This window comes from Haemaphysalis longicornis, unplaced genomic scaffold (genome assembly GCF_048455015.1).
Source record: "Haemaphysalis longicornis isolate Haplotype H1 unplaced genomic scaffold, Haemaphysalis longicornis Haplotype H1 scaffold_1, whole genome shotgun sequence".
Classification (NCBI taxonomy): Eukaryota; Metazoa; Arthropoda; class Arachnida; order Ixodida; family Ixodidae; genus Haemaphysalis; species Haemaphysalis longicornis.
The window spans coordinates 313,089,488-313,107,234 of record NW_027526203.1 but is presented as its reverse complement, the minus strand read 5'-3'; the positions used below and the strand labels follow the sequence as shown (position 1 = coordinate 313,107,234).

The following is a 17,747-nucleotide window of genomic DNA, read 5'->3' as shown; positions in this document are numbered from 1 at the left end:
TCGTTATGAACCATTACAAACCATTATTTTTTTCATTCCTGAACTGAACCGAAATGGAACTTTTATTTATGGAATGAAACAGAAACCGGAACGAAAAACATTTCGTTCCGACACCCTGCCAACAACAGGGCAACAGACAGACAGACAGACAATAAACTTTATTGAAGGTCCTGAGGAGCACTGCCGCCGTTCAGGGCGGCAGCGCTGCAGGCCGCTCCCACATGGGGACGGGGAGGCCGAGCCTCACCGCCGCGTCGTGGGCCCTCTGGACGGCCATTAGCTGGTGTAGTAGATTGGGGCTCTCCAAGTCGGAGCGCCACTCTTCCTCGGTCATGCGTTGAGGGCCCCGAAGTGAGGGACACCGCCAGAGCATATGATCTTAATTGCTACGTTCGCCACAATCCGGGCAGTCCGGTTCAAAAGTGTCCGTGTAGAAGCTGATAGTGGATAGACTAGGATAAGACCTGGTCTGCAACATTTTGAGCGTGGCTGCCTGCGGCCTGGGGAGTTTCTCGTGCAAAAGAGGAAACGTTCGCCTGCCCAGCTTATACTGCTAAATAATCTCGTTGAACGTGAATAAAGTGTCTGTGAAGACCTCCCAACCAATCCCCGAGGAATCGCCTCCGTCCGACCTGGCGCGGTGGGTTATCTCGCGCACGCGGGTGTGGGCGACCTCATTGAGGTTAGTTAAACAGGACAAGTGCGACCCTAGGTGAGCGGGAAACCATGTGATGATGTGTGAGGAAATAACCTTGTTTCCTAGGATGCGAGCTACCTCGGCCAAAACGGAACCTGATGCAAAGGCCCTAACGGCTGCGCGGGAATCGGTGTAAATTCGATGCCGGTTGTCGTCAAGTAAAGCAAGAGCCACCGCGGACTGCTTGGCTCTAGCCGGGGTGGTGTCCCTGAAAGATGCAGAATTGAGAACGGTGCCACTGTGATCTACCATAACTGCCGAGAAAATTGCCGATCGGCCGTACTGCGCGGCGTCCACAAAGCACGCGGAGTGCGGGTCGTCGCGAACTTGTTTTAGTAGGACCTCGCCTCTGGCCCTTCGCCTGCCTGCACTGTGCTGCGGGTGCATGTTGCGGGGAAACGGGGAGATGGTTATAACAGCTCTCTGCTCCTTAGTAAGGCCAACCTTGCGCTCCTCCTCTAGGGATGGATTACAGCCCAGAACAGCCAGAATTTCCCCACCAGCGGGTGAAGACGACAACCTGGCAGTCTGAGCCGTGTGCTGCGCTTCGATGATTTCCTCTAAAGTGTTGTGCACCCCGAGCTGCACGAGCCTCTCTGTGCTGGCTTTTTTTTTTTTTTTCTCTCGGTCGTCTTGCTTAAAGCTTTTAAAAAATTCTGTGACAAGTATCTAAAGAGCTCTATGCTTTCATACTGAGAAAACAACTTTAGCAATAGTGTTATTTTGCAGCTGCAGACAACTTTCAGGTGTGGTCACGAGCCATGCCAAGTAAAAATGGAACACTTATCCACTCGAAGCATGGCTCATGTAGACACTAATGCCACACTTCCCTCTGGCTCAATAGCCTTGCAAGGACACATGAAAGACAAGGCCATGTCCATTTTGTATGCATAGACAGTAACATTTATACTCTCAGTTAAAATTTTAAAAGCTTAACTAAAAGCAAATTTCCCCATAGCATTGGAAGTTATGTGGCCTTGTTTTGATTGAATTTTAACCTGTCTACAATGGATTCATTCCTCGACAACTTTCACGCTACACTAAGACAAAACATGTACGATACATCTCGCTCAGTGTGTGACGGTCACTTGCTTCACTTAGCATAAACAGAGGTGGCACAACCACCAAAGTCTGCATTAGAGCAATCAAAGTTTACTTATTATGGACTCCAATAACAAGTGTCACAAGTCAAATGTTCTAATGTCCCTGTACGTCACAGTTTTTCTGTTTCCAATGCTAAGGTGATTTTGCATTTTTAAAACCACTCATATACAAAGACATACCTGCCAGATTTGCCGGGATGGCATTAGGGAGATCTTACCGGGGGGGGGGCAACAACAGAATGCAACAACAGAATGGGTAACTTTACACACATTTTTTTATTTACTTACAAGATAGCAAGAAATGAACTGTTTCTTCGCCCAAACTACCAACAAGGTACACCACTTAAATGTTCGACATTGCTAACCCGCCCTTTTCAGAAAGTTCTGGAAATAGTACATACTGCAAGCGCAATACAAAACAGCAGGAACTGAACTGTTTTGCTGTTTCGTCTAAACTAACAACAAGCTACACCACTGGAGACTTGCTAAACCTTCAGAATGGCCGTGCTCGTGCGTAAATGAAAGTTGCGGCGATGCTGCGTTTCTATAAACAGTAAACTAACAATGGGACGAACAGGTTCACCGTCTGCACATGGCCGACTACACTTTTTAAGCACTTCACTGATAACGATGCCAAATGGTGTCGGGTTGGATTGTCAGGTATACCTCCGGCGCATTGTGGCCATACTGGGAAAAGGATTAAGCCGAAGACGGGTGCATTTTCGGGAGATTTTTGTTTCGGTCGTACAATCGTACAAAACCATGAAAATTCGGGAGTCTCCCGGAAAATTCGGGAAACCTGGCAGGTATGCAAAGAAAATAAACATGAAAGCAGTGCTTATGAATAGTTACCAAAATAGGTATGCATAAGGAAGGCTCCTGTGCATCCAGAAGTTGAAGACATAATTTATCTCAGGCTTTTTCATTGCGACTTTCCTGACCAATAATAGCCATGCCTATGTTTTGCAGCAAACAAACCATCAGCAACAGCAACTTCTCCAAATAATCTAATAAACATCTGTTAAGTTAAAAGAAACGAACAAAACAAAAATTTCCCCGCATTTCCCCGAGGGGAAGAATGTGAAAGTGCGAATGCAGGAGTTGAATTTGCGCGGTTCGGTAATGTTCGCGAAAGAGAGATCACACACACACACAACTACAAAGAAAGAAAGATGCATTTATTCACAGACACCTATTTGTGTTGTCGTTGTACTTGATTGCTAGAGCGGATCTCAGCTTTGAAATTTCGTGTCAGTACTCCTTTAAGCGGGTGCATTAGCCCTTCTCACGCCCGATTCCTGGCCAATCCCCCACGTGGGTATGTGCCATGCACAGACACCTATTTGTATTGTCGTTGTACTTGATTGCTAGAGCGGATCTCAGCTTTGAAATTTCGTGTCAGTACTCCTTTAAGCGGGTGCATTAGCCCTTCTCACGCCCGATTCCTGGACAATCCCCCACGTGGGTATGTGCCATGTCAGCGGCCAGGCAGCGCGCGCCTATCTCCCCCCGTTGCCAAGGAAGACGAGGAGATTCCTGGCCAATCCCCCACGTGGGTATGTGCCTTGTCAGCGGCCAGGCAGCGCGCGCCCATCTCCCCCCGTTGCCAAGGAAGACGAGGAGCGCGCACCCGCAGCTGTTGCTATGTGGACGGACGGCGGTCACCGGAATTCAGGGTCGCTTATAAAGTGCATTCACACTTAAAAACCCACCATAAAACAGAAAGTTCGCCTACGTCGTGTCACTGTTAGGGAGCAGAAGTTTGTACTTGCATCAATGCAACAATCAGCCCAACGGTGACTTGGCGTGGGTGGTTTAAGTCCCAATTTCAGCACCAGCAAGGCTCAACCATCCCTCAAGCAAGAAGCACTAAAAATGTTCAACGACCTACATCCATCAATGTCTAATGCAAGTTTGCAGGAGGACAAGAAGAAAAAAAACCAGCTCGTGATTGAGGAGGCATTGAGTAGGAATTTAATTTTTGGGGTCTTAAGCACGAAAGCTACACCTGAATTATGAGAAACGCCGTAGTGAAGGGCCCCGAATTAATTTAGACCGCCTGGGGATACCTGACGTGTGCTAAGATTTCACACACGGGCGTTCTCACAACAGAGCTGCATAAAATTTCTCAAGCTTGACAGCTGGACTGTCTATTTACTAATGTAAAGTTTATTCTACATAAGTCAATTTTTTTGCTCCCATTAAAAAAAACAGCCACTGCGACTGGGGTCGAATGCGCGTTCTTGGGCTCAAGCAGCACAATGCCTTAGCCACTCAGCCAGTGAGTAGGGCGGGTGCACCCGGACCTGACACTAGAATTCGTCACGGCCCAGACAATGACACTCTAGCCCTCCCCTCAAGAAGCCGCTGCTGGGCTGCCTACACGGTGATCATTGTGGCTCCCACCTCCCACTTTTTTTTTGCCTAAGTTCCTATTACGATCCTACCCTTGATACCATGGCTGTGATATTGCTAGCTGTTATGGTCCGATTACTAAATTTATGCTGTCAATACAAAATTACTGACTGAACATGCAGGGAGCAAGAGGGGATCACCTCATATATATGCAAAAAATAAAATTTCCCATGTAATACGTTGGCCACTGCTTGTCTTGTGGCACACAAATTTCTCTAAAACCATCATGAGCACCACAAGAGGTAATTACGGGAGCTACATTTGGCAGCCCCCACTGGGCACTGCTATGTCAGACGCTCTGCCACGTGTTCCCCATTGTAGGGCTCATGATAGCACCAACTTTCTTGTGCAATAAAAGCTCGCTAACAAGCGACAAACTGTTGCCTAGGACAGTCATTATTTTGCACTTCAGAGCATTGCACGCAATGAGGCTGGGTGTTAAGTTATAATTTTATAATAGCAATCACAAAAATATTTTTGCAAAATATTAATAAGGCAATGCATTTACCAGCTGCTACACATGGGCATTAATGCGCAAGTGAAATACACGCAGCACTCTTTGTTGCCAATTTGCAGCGCTTACAGTTCCCTGCTTCCCTTACCCCCCCTTGTGTCAGGAGCCGCAGCCACAACGTACCTTGGCCGTGCCATATCGTGCTGCCACCAGATGGGTCACACCAGGGCCGAGGTCCCGCGAAACCAAGGCACCCAGACTTTTGGCAACTTGCCACGCTCGGCTCGTTTCAGGAGGCTGCATAGAGCAGAAAAACTCACCCGCTCAGGTTGGCTCGCTGCTTCTTTTGCTTTCCTGGCATGGTGCACCCGAAAGCAGGCTCGCTGCTGCTCTCTGCAGAGAGGCTCAGTCAAGACCACCACTCACCTCCGTGGTGGGGACCACTCCAGAGAAGACCAGGTGGGTTCCCTTGAGGACTTTGCGGCGGACGTATGGAACGATATGCTTGAGGTCAGGGACGTGGCCTGCCTCCTGTTGGTACTGGTCATACATGGTGTAGTAAGCATAGTGGATGGTGCGCAATATCTCCTCCAGGTAGAGCAGGTAGTCATCACAGTCCTCTTCGGGCCAAATCTGTGCAGACTTTTTGGGCTCGGAACCTTTTGCCTCGCTCAACTTGGTGCCCCCTTTAGAGTGTTCCGGCAGGGCACTGGAACTAGTTCCAGCACAGCTGTCTGGGCCCCCTGTTTTGTCTTTCCGAGCACCATCTTCTGGCACAGTATCTGCTTGAGCAGTTTCTTCTGCCGGTGTGGCGGCTTTATCCGATGCTTCCTTTGGTACAGCTTCATCTTGCAAAGCTTTCTCGGACTCTGTAGCAGGCGCATCTCCTCCAGCTGCCTTTGGTTCCTGGTCAGGACCACCATTCTTCGGTGCTGGTTCTTTGCTGGCTTCCCCAATGTCCTCCTGCAATAAGACCCATGGTAGCTCAGTGGCGCTCTCCAGTGAACCTTCATTTTATCAACTGCAGGCACTTCACTACTGTTCGGAGGGCAGCTTCGGTATCACGTGCGCTTTGGTAGGTCTGGAGCCATATGCAGAAAAGTATCAACACATACAACAAGCACTGTTGTATGTGTTGCTCAATGCTCTAAAATCAGCTGCCGGGCGTCAGGACTTTGTGCTTCACATATCCTTCCAAGAATGGCACCTTTCTTTTGCTCGCACACTGCAATTCAACGGCATTCAACAGGCATTCAACGAGGACCAGTGCACCACACTGCTCGTCACTACTTCACTTGTGGGTCGAAGGTAGACGACACTAGAATCTCGATGATACGCTGCTGGCTAAATCGAACTTTTGGACAACACGATTTTAGTATAGTAGTATGTGCATTTTTGCAGTGCAAAGGCAGCGAAGGCGAAAGAGCACCAAGCAAAGTTATTGGCGGCCTTTGCACGTCAATATTACTCGGTAAAATATTCCTGGTGTGGGTATGATGGAGCTTGATAGTATTCGGGGACGAACCAATTTTGAAAAATTTCCCAGCTGAAGTGCACTGCGTACAATGGGCCAAATTTGGAGAGTTGCGAATGCATCCTTGAGCCAGGATGGATGATACGAATCAGCAAGAGCTCCTATGGTAATAAATATGGTCTGGGAAAATGTCTCACTCATGTTCTGGTACATGTATTTGAAAAAAAAAAAAATTACATAGCAGGTTTGACTGCTAAGACAACTCTATGACCATGCCAAATTTCGTTTTCTTCCCCATTATAATGGCTCAAAAAGTGAGTTGGAGTGCAAATTTCCTAAAACATATTGCAGTATGTATGCCGCCGAGGACAAGACGATGACCCTAGCATATTTCAATGCACTGATTAACCCGGAAGTATGCTAAATTAAAATTTGAAAACAATTGGAAGTTTTTTGTTTAGTTGTGACGACGTCATTCAGGGCATTTTGACCACCTTTCACCAAGATGGCATAGCTTTTGCTACTACTTTGTCACACATTAAGAGTAAATAGTAAACTTTGATTACCTCATCAATATTATTAATCAAAAATACAGCCAGAACCCTTGTTTAAACCGAACACTCTGCTCCGTTTGCTTGCCGACGTTTTCCTCGCACTGCTTTCGCCCGCACGCTGTCTGTTATCTCACCACCGTCAACGACCTTGGATTGGCAAAGGCAGACTTGCAACGAAAGTTGTGCAACTCCACATGTTATCACCATCGTCTACAGCCTACTTGGGTACACTGCAGGATGAAGGCCTCTCCCCCTGGTCTCTTGCGATGTCCAAGTCCATTCTTCGCCTCCAATTCTTATTTCGTCCCTCCATCGAATAATAAACCCTGGAATGTCTGCTGTAATCAATACCGCAAGGGGAAATACTGCTACTGTGTAAGGCTTCCCTTGTGTAGCAAAGGGCATTTATTCTGCAGTTAATAAGTGAGGAAATTGGGGGTGCATTTCCTAAGCCTTTCAGAATGTTTGCTCGGCAATCTCAAGGGAAGCAAAAAGTGCACAGAAAGCTTACGGACCTCTACAGCTGCAGGTAGAAGAAATCAATACGCCTTCTCTCTGCATACTTATGCTTGTTTAGCCTGTTCTTGATCGTACAAATTTCATACAATACAAATATATTTTCAATAAATACCCCAGCACCGATATTCCAGTGTATCACGAGCACCAGAATTTGGCTAAATTTTGCAGTTGGCACGAAATGCACAAAGAGAAATAGAGAGAGAGAGAGGGACGGGAGAGTGGAGAAAGAGAGGGAGGGCTCGTCTTCACTGCTGGGCGATGCCCAGGTGCAGTAGCATGTGCGAGCGATGGAGCTGGCAGCAATGGAGACATGCCCGCCTCTTTTTTTCGGTTCTTTCCTCTCCTTCTTGTCTTTCTTTTGCTTTGTTCGGCTGTCTCTGCTCGCTGCTGTCAAATGCATTGGCCAGGACACGCGTGTCCAATTGCTCTTGCACTACAGCCGCACCCATCAGTGAAATGCCTCTCATTTTTCATTGCTTGAGCAATCGATGGGCACTCCAGGAAAAATTTTCACTTGAACAGATAGTGACAGAAGAACAGAGAGCCACAGAGTGCATGTGGAGAGGTGTGACATCAGCCTAGCAAGCAGTGGCAATGGCTGCGGTGGCACTGCATTCCCACAGCTGCCGTCCTGGCTACTAGGGAGACAAGTCGAAGCATGGCTCGCCCCCTTTTTCGCCCGTCGCCCGACACCTCAATGCTCCTCATCGTGAAATGGTGAGAGGCAGCTGATGCAGCGGCTACAGCAAATGTGACCACTGATATGTTTGGGAAATAAAGCACAGTTGGCACGGTGTGCAAGGGGCATGCGAGGAACAGCTTTTGAAGCCGGAGCAAGGTGTGCACATCCCGCTGACCCTCGAGTTTATGAGGGAGAGGGATGAGATGTCGCGCATTCTTAGAGACTCACCAATAAACCTTTCACCAATGCTTTTCATAAATGCAACTGCTTTGCTTTGTTGTTGCGTTTTACTTTTCTGTGATCTGTAAGGGCCACCTAGCTGCACGCCTTATTTATGTGCCCCATGTACACATGCCCAAGGGACGTTCACAGAATATCACTACAATGCTTACCTCAGTAGGAAAGAAACGGGGCTCGGGGCAGCCACAAGGCGGTGCATTTATATCACCAGTTTTGTTGAAATACAGGTACGGCTTCACCGGCACTAAGTTGGGAGCATAATTCCACACGTCCTCCCGGTCATCAATGATGCAGACCATAGAATCTCCACAAGGAAACAGCGCCCTGAAATAGAATGTGATTGGCAAAAAAGGAGCGTTACTCAATATACAGAGGCGCACACTGTCCAGGCATGCAGAGAAAAGCTCCACTATTCGACTAGCCACCTTCTTGTTTCAGCAAGGAAGCACCACGAAACTAGCCAAGTAAGAACACTGCACAATCGATTGGAACTGGAGCGGCGGAATGGTGGCGATTACGCCACCAGGCAAAGCTGCAGTATTAAGAAATCCATTTTGCAGGACCCTAACAGCTGACGCTGAGGGACACATTACACCGAGTGAGTCATCGCTCGTGACCACAATTTTATTCAGTCCATATACATTTTAAATGTAACATTTATCACACCAAACGGTCAGTTACACAAGACTAAATTTGCCATAGAATACGGTTTAGAGAAACCTTCAAAGCAAAGTTTTTCAGCACCAGTTCCACATGAGTAAGCAATTCTTTACTGTGATAGAAACAACTATGGTCTGCATCGCTCTAGGTGCGGCCTGGAGCTATGGAAGACCTTCACTCACTCAACCAGTTTATTTTTTATTGTTTGCTTGTGATCATTATTCTTTGATGAAGGTGAGGCCAATACCTCGCAAGTAACAGAAACATCAGTGCCTACCAGCGACAAGCTGGAAATTATGAACATTTGGTAGCATTTTAAGTTTAATGAAGGCTTTTTGCTACACTTTTTGCCTTAACACACTTCATTTTTGAACGCATACCAAAACGTAAGTTATAATAATTTTTATTTATTAATGCAATAAGCAAAAATACGAAAGAACGCTTTGTCGCAAAGACAAAGATTAGGACATTCCTTTTCCGTTTTGAAGAAACTTACAAGTGGGAAACACTACAAGAAATCAGTTTGCAATTTTGGGGGGAAGAAAATTTACTGTATAAACCGATTCACACCCTTACATTCAACTGTCCCGTTAAAATTTTCATCCCAGTGACCCAGGCCGTAAAACAAGGTTATATGCAAGATAACATCCCAATTTGAAAGCTGTGCGCTCTCAATCTAGATAGTGAAATCGAATCATTATATTAGGTTGTATGTGCCTCATTTTGCTTTGCTAACCTTTGAAGTACACTAGCATATCAATTTTTTTTTTTTTTCTACCACTGACGAAAGCGGCACCTGAGGTTGCCTGTCTTGGAGTTTGGGTTGAAGCACTCATCCCGCGACAGGATGCGGTACGAGAAGAGGCTTCCATCGGGGTCCAGCAGGGCGGCAATGGCATGGGCGTAGGCCCGGGCCCCGAAGGTGCAGATGTGAAGCTCGTACAGCTTGGACACCTCCTCCAGGAAGGCCCGCGTCCGGGGTCGCACCCGTGTGTGGTACCAGGGGGACTGCGGCCCATACAGCTGGAAGTGGTGCACGTCCTGGGCACACCCAGTGTGCACAGTTAGCGTCCCAGCTCACACTGACAATCTCAGTGCAAGAAGTACCTTAGAAGTAGCTCAGTGCGAGAAGATGCCTTAAAATAGAATCCTGACGTGAGCCGATGCATATTTTTTTGTCATAACACTATGCATCACAAGTGCATGGGTGCCACTGTTATCAATGTGCTACGGCGGCTGCAATTCTAAGCTTTTCTGCATTTTTCATGGGGTTTCTTTTCAGTGACATAAAACTGTTTTTTCATAAAAATTTTAGGACCATAGTAGCACTTGCCATTTCTTTCAACAAGTCCCTACACATTCGTACTTCAGAAATCCCCTTTCTTGACTTTGTACAAAAAAGTTAGTAGTTATCGCATCTCATCAGGCAATTAAATTAAGACAAAATTACACTCAATGCACAAGTGATGAAAAACCATTCTTAGTGACAAACATGATGGACTACTGATAGCTTTACAATAGTCAATTGAGTAGCATTATTGACAATAAAATATCTTTTGCTGCCTACCAGAATAACCTTTTCACTGTATTATATCAGTCGTTTTGGGTGGCTTCGGATGAAGTACTGTACCGTATTTTCCGGTGTATAAGTCGCGGTTTTTTTCAGAAATATTCATTGGTGCGTCTTATCCACCGGTGCGACTTATGTATGGAATAATTCCAGTTCGCGGCGGCCGCGCGTGGCCAGCGCACGTTGAGACACAGCTCTATGGTGTAAATTAATCCCAAGTCCACTGCTACGGCGTTTCTGATAGCCCATATGTCGCTTCGGGACGTTACACCTAAGAATTTGCAGCTTTATCTAGTCAAAAACAATGATAATGGCCTGCGACAACCGCACGCCACTTCATGCCATGCACAGTAACTACAGTTCAGAATAAATTCAAAGTAACATCACACTGGGTTGCAAAAACAAAATGCAGCTTATGAATTATTACAGAGAGTTACTCTGAAGGAGGTAAACGTGCTGCTAATTTTTAAAATGACAGCTGACTGATAAGTTTCGATTTTCGGGCCGCTTCCAGTCGCGTCACTTCCGTCCGCCATGACACCTTTATTGCGCTGATTTATGACATCACTAAGGTGGCTAGAATTCTAGCCACCTTAACATCACGCAAGAGACGCGCAACGTTTGGAGAGGTGGCCAAATGGGTCTCCGACTCTTGGTACTCCATTTCTACCAAAACAGTTGTAGCCGGTCCGCGAGTGGTAATGATGTTGGCGAAGAAGACATTAGATAGCCGGAGGACGACAGTGATGTGCCCGCGGAACTCCCACTGGAGACATACTGAATTATTTGTTAGTGAGTCTGAGGAAAAAGACTTCCATGGTTTTGCATAAACGCTGTCCGTAAGTACATGCCATCTGTGTATCAATAAACCATTTTTGAGAAGTTGGTTCAGTGTAGACTTTGGGTGTTATATGCCCGTGTCTAGCCCTCCTTACCGGGGGATGCGTTCATAGGCGGCGGCTGCCGCAACCATGTACTTTCGCTGTACTTTCTAACGATCTAATTCACTGTGAGTTTACCTAATTAACAAGTGCGTCTTATATACCGGTGCGTCTTATACACCAGTGCGACTTATATACGTTTTTTTCGGAAAAACTGACATTTTGAGGGGGATGCGACTTATACAAAGGTGCGACTTATAGACCGGAAAATACGGTACTCGTCTTGTGACAGACCGATGGTTAACAATGGTACTGCTATTTCTGCAATAGTTGAATGTCTATGGCCAGTGGTTTCATGATAGTTGCCTATCAACAGAGTATTATGTACAGTTTACTCGCGACCAATTTTTCAATCTTGACGCAACAACAGACAGCATGCACTGTTAAATGAGCAGACAACCGATTTTTATCAAGTATATTTTCTTTATCCCAAAGGAAAGGGCACCACTTAAAACACCTTAACCCGAAATGCTTTTGCTAATAGCGCCCTCGAACTTTTGAAATGGGAATTTTCAGATCTACTACGCATATTTGTCTCGCCAAAAGGAATCCTGGCAACCATGCAAGTGAGCTGCGCTGCAACATACTTTTAACTGCACGTGAGCGTGAAAGAGGTGTTTCAAAACTTGTCCCCAGCTAGAACAACAATAATGTGCAACCTTTCCTATTCTTTCATGCAGTTTTGGAATCGCACGTTGAAATCGATGGAATTGTTTGGACACGTCAGGTAGTGTCACGTTTAGACACTGCATGTCGCCACCTTTCAGACTTCAGAAATTTTAGTGCAAATTAAAATTATTTCCACCTGTTTATTTAGAAATCCCTTGCGGTTACCCCAGGGTACAGTGCGCTGGCTTTCGTATGACTTGAAGGACATGCACTCCACAGAAATCGGCTGTCCGCCCCTTTAACACACACACACAATCACTATGGCTGCCCCACCCCCAACCCCCTTTGCACCTTGCAAATTCCATTTTCTCAAATTTGGGGTTTAAATGCTGCAGCTGGGCATGGAGGCAAACAGTGGTGGAAGGTTACATATAAGTTTAGTTAGCCAACTACCTAATATAGCAAAAAAAAAATTGTCCTCAGACATACTTTTCAGACTTGTACCTCTTTCTTTTTCTTAAAATATGCACTGTACTGTTAAATACACATTTCAGAATTTCTTTGTCTAGATTTCCCGACCGGGTCCATTCCCACTGTTTTTAAATAAACTGCTTGTTACATAAATGTTGCCTTATAAAAAATATTTAAACTGATATTGATAATTCAACAGAAAAGATTAAGCCCTTATTTGATGCATTTTTTTTCTTTGCCGTCTTAAATAGGAAGGGCATTGTTAAAAAACGAAGAATACAAATGGCTCATCAGGAGGGGTGTGCAAATAGTGATTTTTGGTTTCAAAGCGAAGAATGACATTGTTCGAATAGCTGTGATTTCCAATACCGAAATTCACAATATTTCAAGAATGCTTCAGTAACCAACCAGTAGAAAAATAAAAGGCTCAATTAAAAGGGTTAGCAGAACTTTTCTATGGCATAAAACAAACATACAGAAGCTATCCTGCCACCTCATTACTGGCCCTTTTCGATTTACCAGCCCTGGATAGTCCACGGACAGTCCCGGAAGTCTCATATAAATGCATGGGAAAATCAAGCACCAGACCGTGTTCCGGGCACTCCGCCGACAATACGGGACTGATAATCGAGGAGGCATCATCATAATCATCCCTATCATTATCACCACCACAATAACAACAACAATAATAATGCTTTATTCCCCATCAAATGATGGAGGAGACTAAGTAAACGCTGCTGCAAGAAGCAGCTTGACAGAAGTCCACAGCCCCTCTACATGGCAATAGACACAGGAACATGCACCAGAACTGATTACACAACATAATAGAATGAAATCGGCATGTGCAGCGGTGAAATAGGTAAGAGTACACACACGCACAAAAAGTATGTGCGCGTGACGCAAAAAGTATGTGCGCGTGAGAGTACATGCAAGCGCATACTCTCCTCTGTGAGCATCTTTTGCTACGCTGTTTCCTCGTGAGTGACATGCCCCCTGCCACAGTATCTGGACGACTTTGTTTACAACAAATTGGGGTTATGCGCATCTCCAATGCGCATTTGATTTTTCTTTTGCATCACTTGCCCAGCACGTGCGTCAGGAACGCTTGTGCTGCTTAGCTACCTTTGCGGGCTAGTGAAATGGCCTCCCAAATAACAGCAGGGGGTGTAATGCTCTAACGAAAACAGCGTAGCAGATGAATCATACAGCAGATGGTTCTATGCGCACTTATGTACTCGCTTATTTCACCACTGATACTGCAATAAGGAGATGACATTCTGATCAGGCGTCGCTCCCATAATATTAAATATTTGGGAGGGTGTACGTATACAATTAAGAAAAAGAATACTTCAAACATGCCTGACAAACCCTTCCATGTTGAAACATAAAACAAATGCACACGTTTTGCAATGTACAAACATAACCAGTACAACCACAGCGATAGTGTAAACAAAAAAAAATTGCGCAAGGTATTCAAACAATTTTCATTACCTGTGTAGAGGTGGAAGATATAGGACTCCCTAAGTTCTTGAAAACTGATATAATGTAAATAAATATTGGGTTTATCATAATAGCTTAGCAATGTTGGTATAGAAAACGATAAACTCTCCCTTGAAAACAATAAGCATGGAGTGACAACCTTCCATAGTTTTCTATGACGAGAAGTGAAATGGATTTAGATTTCAGTTAAATCGAACAATGCACACAAGAAATTTGTTTTAATGTAGTTCTTTTTTCATGTCCAGACTTAAATCAACAAATAACGATATAAGTAGGGCACTTGTATTATGTTTGCTTGTAAAAATAACTCCAGTGCATGGCAATAGTATGGTGGATTAAAAAGTGTAGGGACAAACTTTTTCTCGAGAACAGATAGCTTCTGTAAATTAGCATGAGTCGATGTACCCTAAACTAAAAAGCAGTGAGAGAGGTGAGTAAGAGTGTATTATAAATAATAGTTTTTACACTGAACCGTTATATGGCACGGTGTCTGCACACCATACCCAGAAGCTTGACAACAAGATCGCAATATCAATGCGACTATCTCAGAGCGTATTTCGTGAGTAACGTATAAACCGGAATATAGGTCGAGTGGAAGTATAGGTCGATTCCTTCGCTTTAAGTGAAAGGAAAACATTGGCCAATACCTGCTGTATGAAGCGTGAGGGGAGTTTTCAACATTTTGTCTGGAAAAAGTCTCGACTTTTATTCCGGTTTCTACCGTACTACAATATTTTTATCCCGACACGTAAGGCTCAAGGAGAAGCAATGTGTTTAGATTTCGGAATAAAAAGGACCATATTTGATTTATTTACATTTATTTCAAGCTTATTCAGTGTCAACCATTTGTGAATTTTTTAAAGGAATATATTAGCTTTACTGTTTATTTCACAATAGTTGAATGCCGAGGAGAATATACCAGTGTCATCAGCACATAAAACATACTTGGCATCCTTGTTATGCTCACTAAATGATTCATGTAAACATTGAATAAATCTAAAGTAATGATAAATAGGCATACCGCGGGAGCCCTCTTCAGCATATGTAACGAAACGCTACAGCCAGTAGAAGAATTTAACTACCTCGGACAGGTGGTCAGTGCTGACCCCAACCCCGAGAAAGAAATCCAGCGCAGAATAGGTATGGGCTCGGGTGCACTTGGCAGGCACTGCCAAATAACGAAAAATAACTACCTCTATCACTCAGAAAAAGAATACACAACCAACGCATCCTGTCGGTGGTGACATATGGAGCAGAAACTTGGCGCCTTACGAAACAATGGGGAGCAAACGTAGGTCGGCTCAGCGGGCAATGGAACGAAGAGTGATACACAGCAGCAACGATAAAGGAGAGGAAACGATCTCCCTGGATCAGAGAACAAACTAGAGCAGAAGATATCATATTTCAAACAAGAAATGGACTAGGGCTGGCCAAGTAGAGCGACGAAGTGACAACCAGTGGACCACCAGGTTAAAAAAATGGATACCGAGAGATCGGTCTGGAAAGGGAAGGCAATAACTTGATAACGGAACGCAATAAGGAAGTTCTGAGGCAAGTAATGGAATCGAGCAGCGTAGGAAAGGAGCGGTTGGAGGTCAATGGGAGAGGCCTTCATCCCGCAGTGGACCCAGGTGGGCCGTTGTCGTTGATGATGATGATAAAAAAGAAAGGTCTGAGGATACTGCCCTATGGAATAACTTTTGGATTGGTTTTAGGTCAGAACAGTGCATGCTCATTTGAACAAATGGTGCCTATGTCGTAAGTATGACCTAATATTCTAATGCACGACCTTGAATGCCGTGTATCTCAAGCTTTTTAAGTAATATTAAATGTTGAATACAATCAAATGCCATCATACTCAAAGCAAGACCAAACATTTCCCTCTCAAAGCTGTATAAGATACTCTTTCTGCTCAAGTAGGGCAAGTTCAGTAGATCTATGTTTTTCGAAAACAAATTTGAGCAGGCGGAATTACATCATGTTGTTCAAATAAACTACAAAGACGGTGATGTATAATTTTTTTTTAGCACTTGGAAAATACTGGTAAAACAAATAAATATGAAATTATAAATTTCATTAGCATCTCCTTTGTTGTGTAGAACAGTGACGTTTGTGATTCGCACCCACTTTGATATAGAGGATAAAGAGAGATTAGCTCTGTGATATATTTTGGGCAGTGCGAGGCCTGCAATATTGACTTGCACTTTTGAGCCCTCATCCGCATATTGTCATGGCGTGGTAGTATCATCCCTTTTTGAACTTTCTTGCGACTCCCTGTCCCAGCACTAACAACGCATAAATTATATTTTTAAAAAGTATTTACGCTGCGAATGTCACCATGGTTAACAAGCATCTTAAATATGAGTCCAACAAAATACTTTTCATGCCTAATGTAAATGTATAAAAAAGTTGAGACCGAAATTGGCACAAGTGTGTGATAAACATTGTGTCAACGCCCAGTGTCAACGCCTTCTTGTCAAGGAAGCTTTATCTCGATGTCTAGGAGCCCAAAGCTAAACAAGTTCACCGTATTTCTTATGTCTCATATACAGTAGACTCGCGACAATTCAAACTTTTGGTTAATTCAAACAAATTTTGAAATTTTGGTTGACCCGCTATGTTTTCAATGTATTTTAAAGCCGCCTAATTTAAACTTCTCCATTGAATAAATTCAGTTAATTTGTATTTTTTGCTTGTCCTTGCTGGGAAATATCTACTACATTTGCCGCTTCTAGCTGCACATTTGCATCCTTATATCACTAAGTTACAAATAGCAGAGAACCCCGCTGCATTCTTGCAGCGGTTGATCATGGGTGCCCAAGTGCAATACATCCAGTGCCCAACTAGCTCTGAATCACTGCAAAGCAGCGTACATTTTGCATGTGTTTTAGCGGAGCATTCCTAGTTTTTAACAAAGCACAATTTTATGTATCTGCGTTCACTGAAAGAACTGTCCCTTTGTATTTTCGAACTTCAAAATTTTCTATTGGTGATATCCGATTCGAAGCTGAATCAAGTACCGCGTTATACACTTCAATATAAAAATGTTTTGGATATTCCTACTTGTAGACACACCCTGACACACACCCACAGTTGTCAGGAATTAGCTGGCCATTGCAGCACCACATAAAAGAATGTTCAAACAAACAGGAATCAATAGTCATGGCCGCCCACACAAAAAAAATGGCTATCTTCTTCAATAGGGAAGCGAGGGCACAAAAACATCGGAACACATAGCAGGTTGCATGTGCAGAAAGCAAGCTACCTAATTGGTAGTGCATTCATTTTCCCATTAACAAGCATCACAAACACAATCCTACAAAGCCAGTCTAGTAAGCAAATCTACAGGGAGCATAGCTTTAATGCAGGAGGGGCAGAAAAGGGGGAGAAAAATACCTTTAAGTCTGCTGGCACATCGTCGCTCGTTGTGTGGATCAACGTTTGGTCAAGATCCACAAGAAGCACGAGCTTGCGCAGTGATCGCAACCTTTCTTCATCCGCTTTGCCAAGTTTTCGGGCTTGCTGGAAAACAAAGGTCGAAGCACCAGAGCAAAGGACACTTGATGAGCCAAGTCAGATTTAGACAGCACCAAAACAGCACCAGCAGTGCAATAAGCAGATCTAGTCTCTCACAGGAGTTTCATGCAGGATTAGAGGCTGCCATGACAAATGTCGCACTGAATTACAGGGAACATATATATCTCAAATTATTCCGCACTACAAGCAGTGCGGAATCATTCCCTTCAAAATGCTGTACAAATGTGCACGATTGTTACACTGAACCATGCAGTTCTCAAAGAGGACATTCTTGAGTAGTCTCCAGTGACTTTCCTTACAGCGAGAGCAGTGTGAGGAACA

General features: G+C 44.5%; 1 protein-coding gene across 3 annotated transcripts in view; it reads right to left on the bottom strand.

Annotated features, from left to right (window-relative positions):
- Positions 1–17,747, bottom strand: part of Fcp1 (RNA polymerase II subunit A C-terminal domain phosphatase Fcp1) — an 85,179-nt gene that overhangs the window by 65,325 nt on the left and 2,107 nt on the right. For all 3 annotated transcript variants that reach the window (XM_077682037.1, XM_077682030.1, XM_077682044.1), the window contains exons 4-8: positions 17,286–17,411; positions 9,595–9,839; positions 8,291–8,462; positions 5,096–5,632; positions 4,853–4,966 (exon numbers count right to left, since the gene is read on the bottom strand). In XM_077682037.1, coding sequence (XP_077538163.1) covers positions 4,853–4,966; positions 5,096–5,632; positions 8,291–8,462; positions 9,595–9,839; positions 17,286–17,411 — 1,194 coding nt within the window. The remainder of the gene's footprint in view (positions 1–4,852; positions 4,967–5,095; positions 5,633–8,290; positions 8,463–9,594; positions 9,840–17,285; positions 17,412–17,747) is intronic.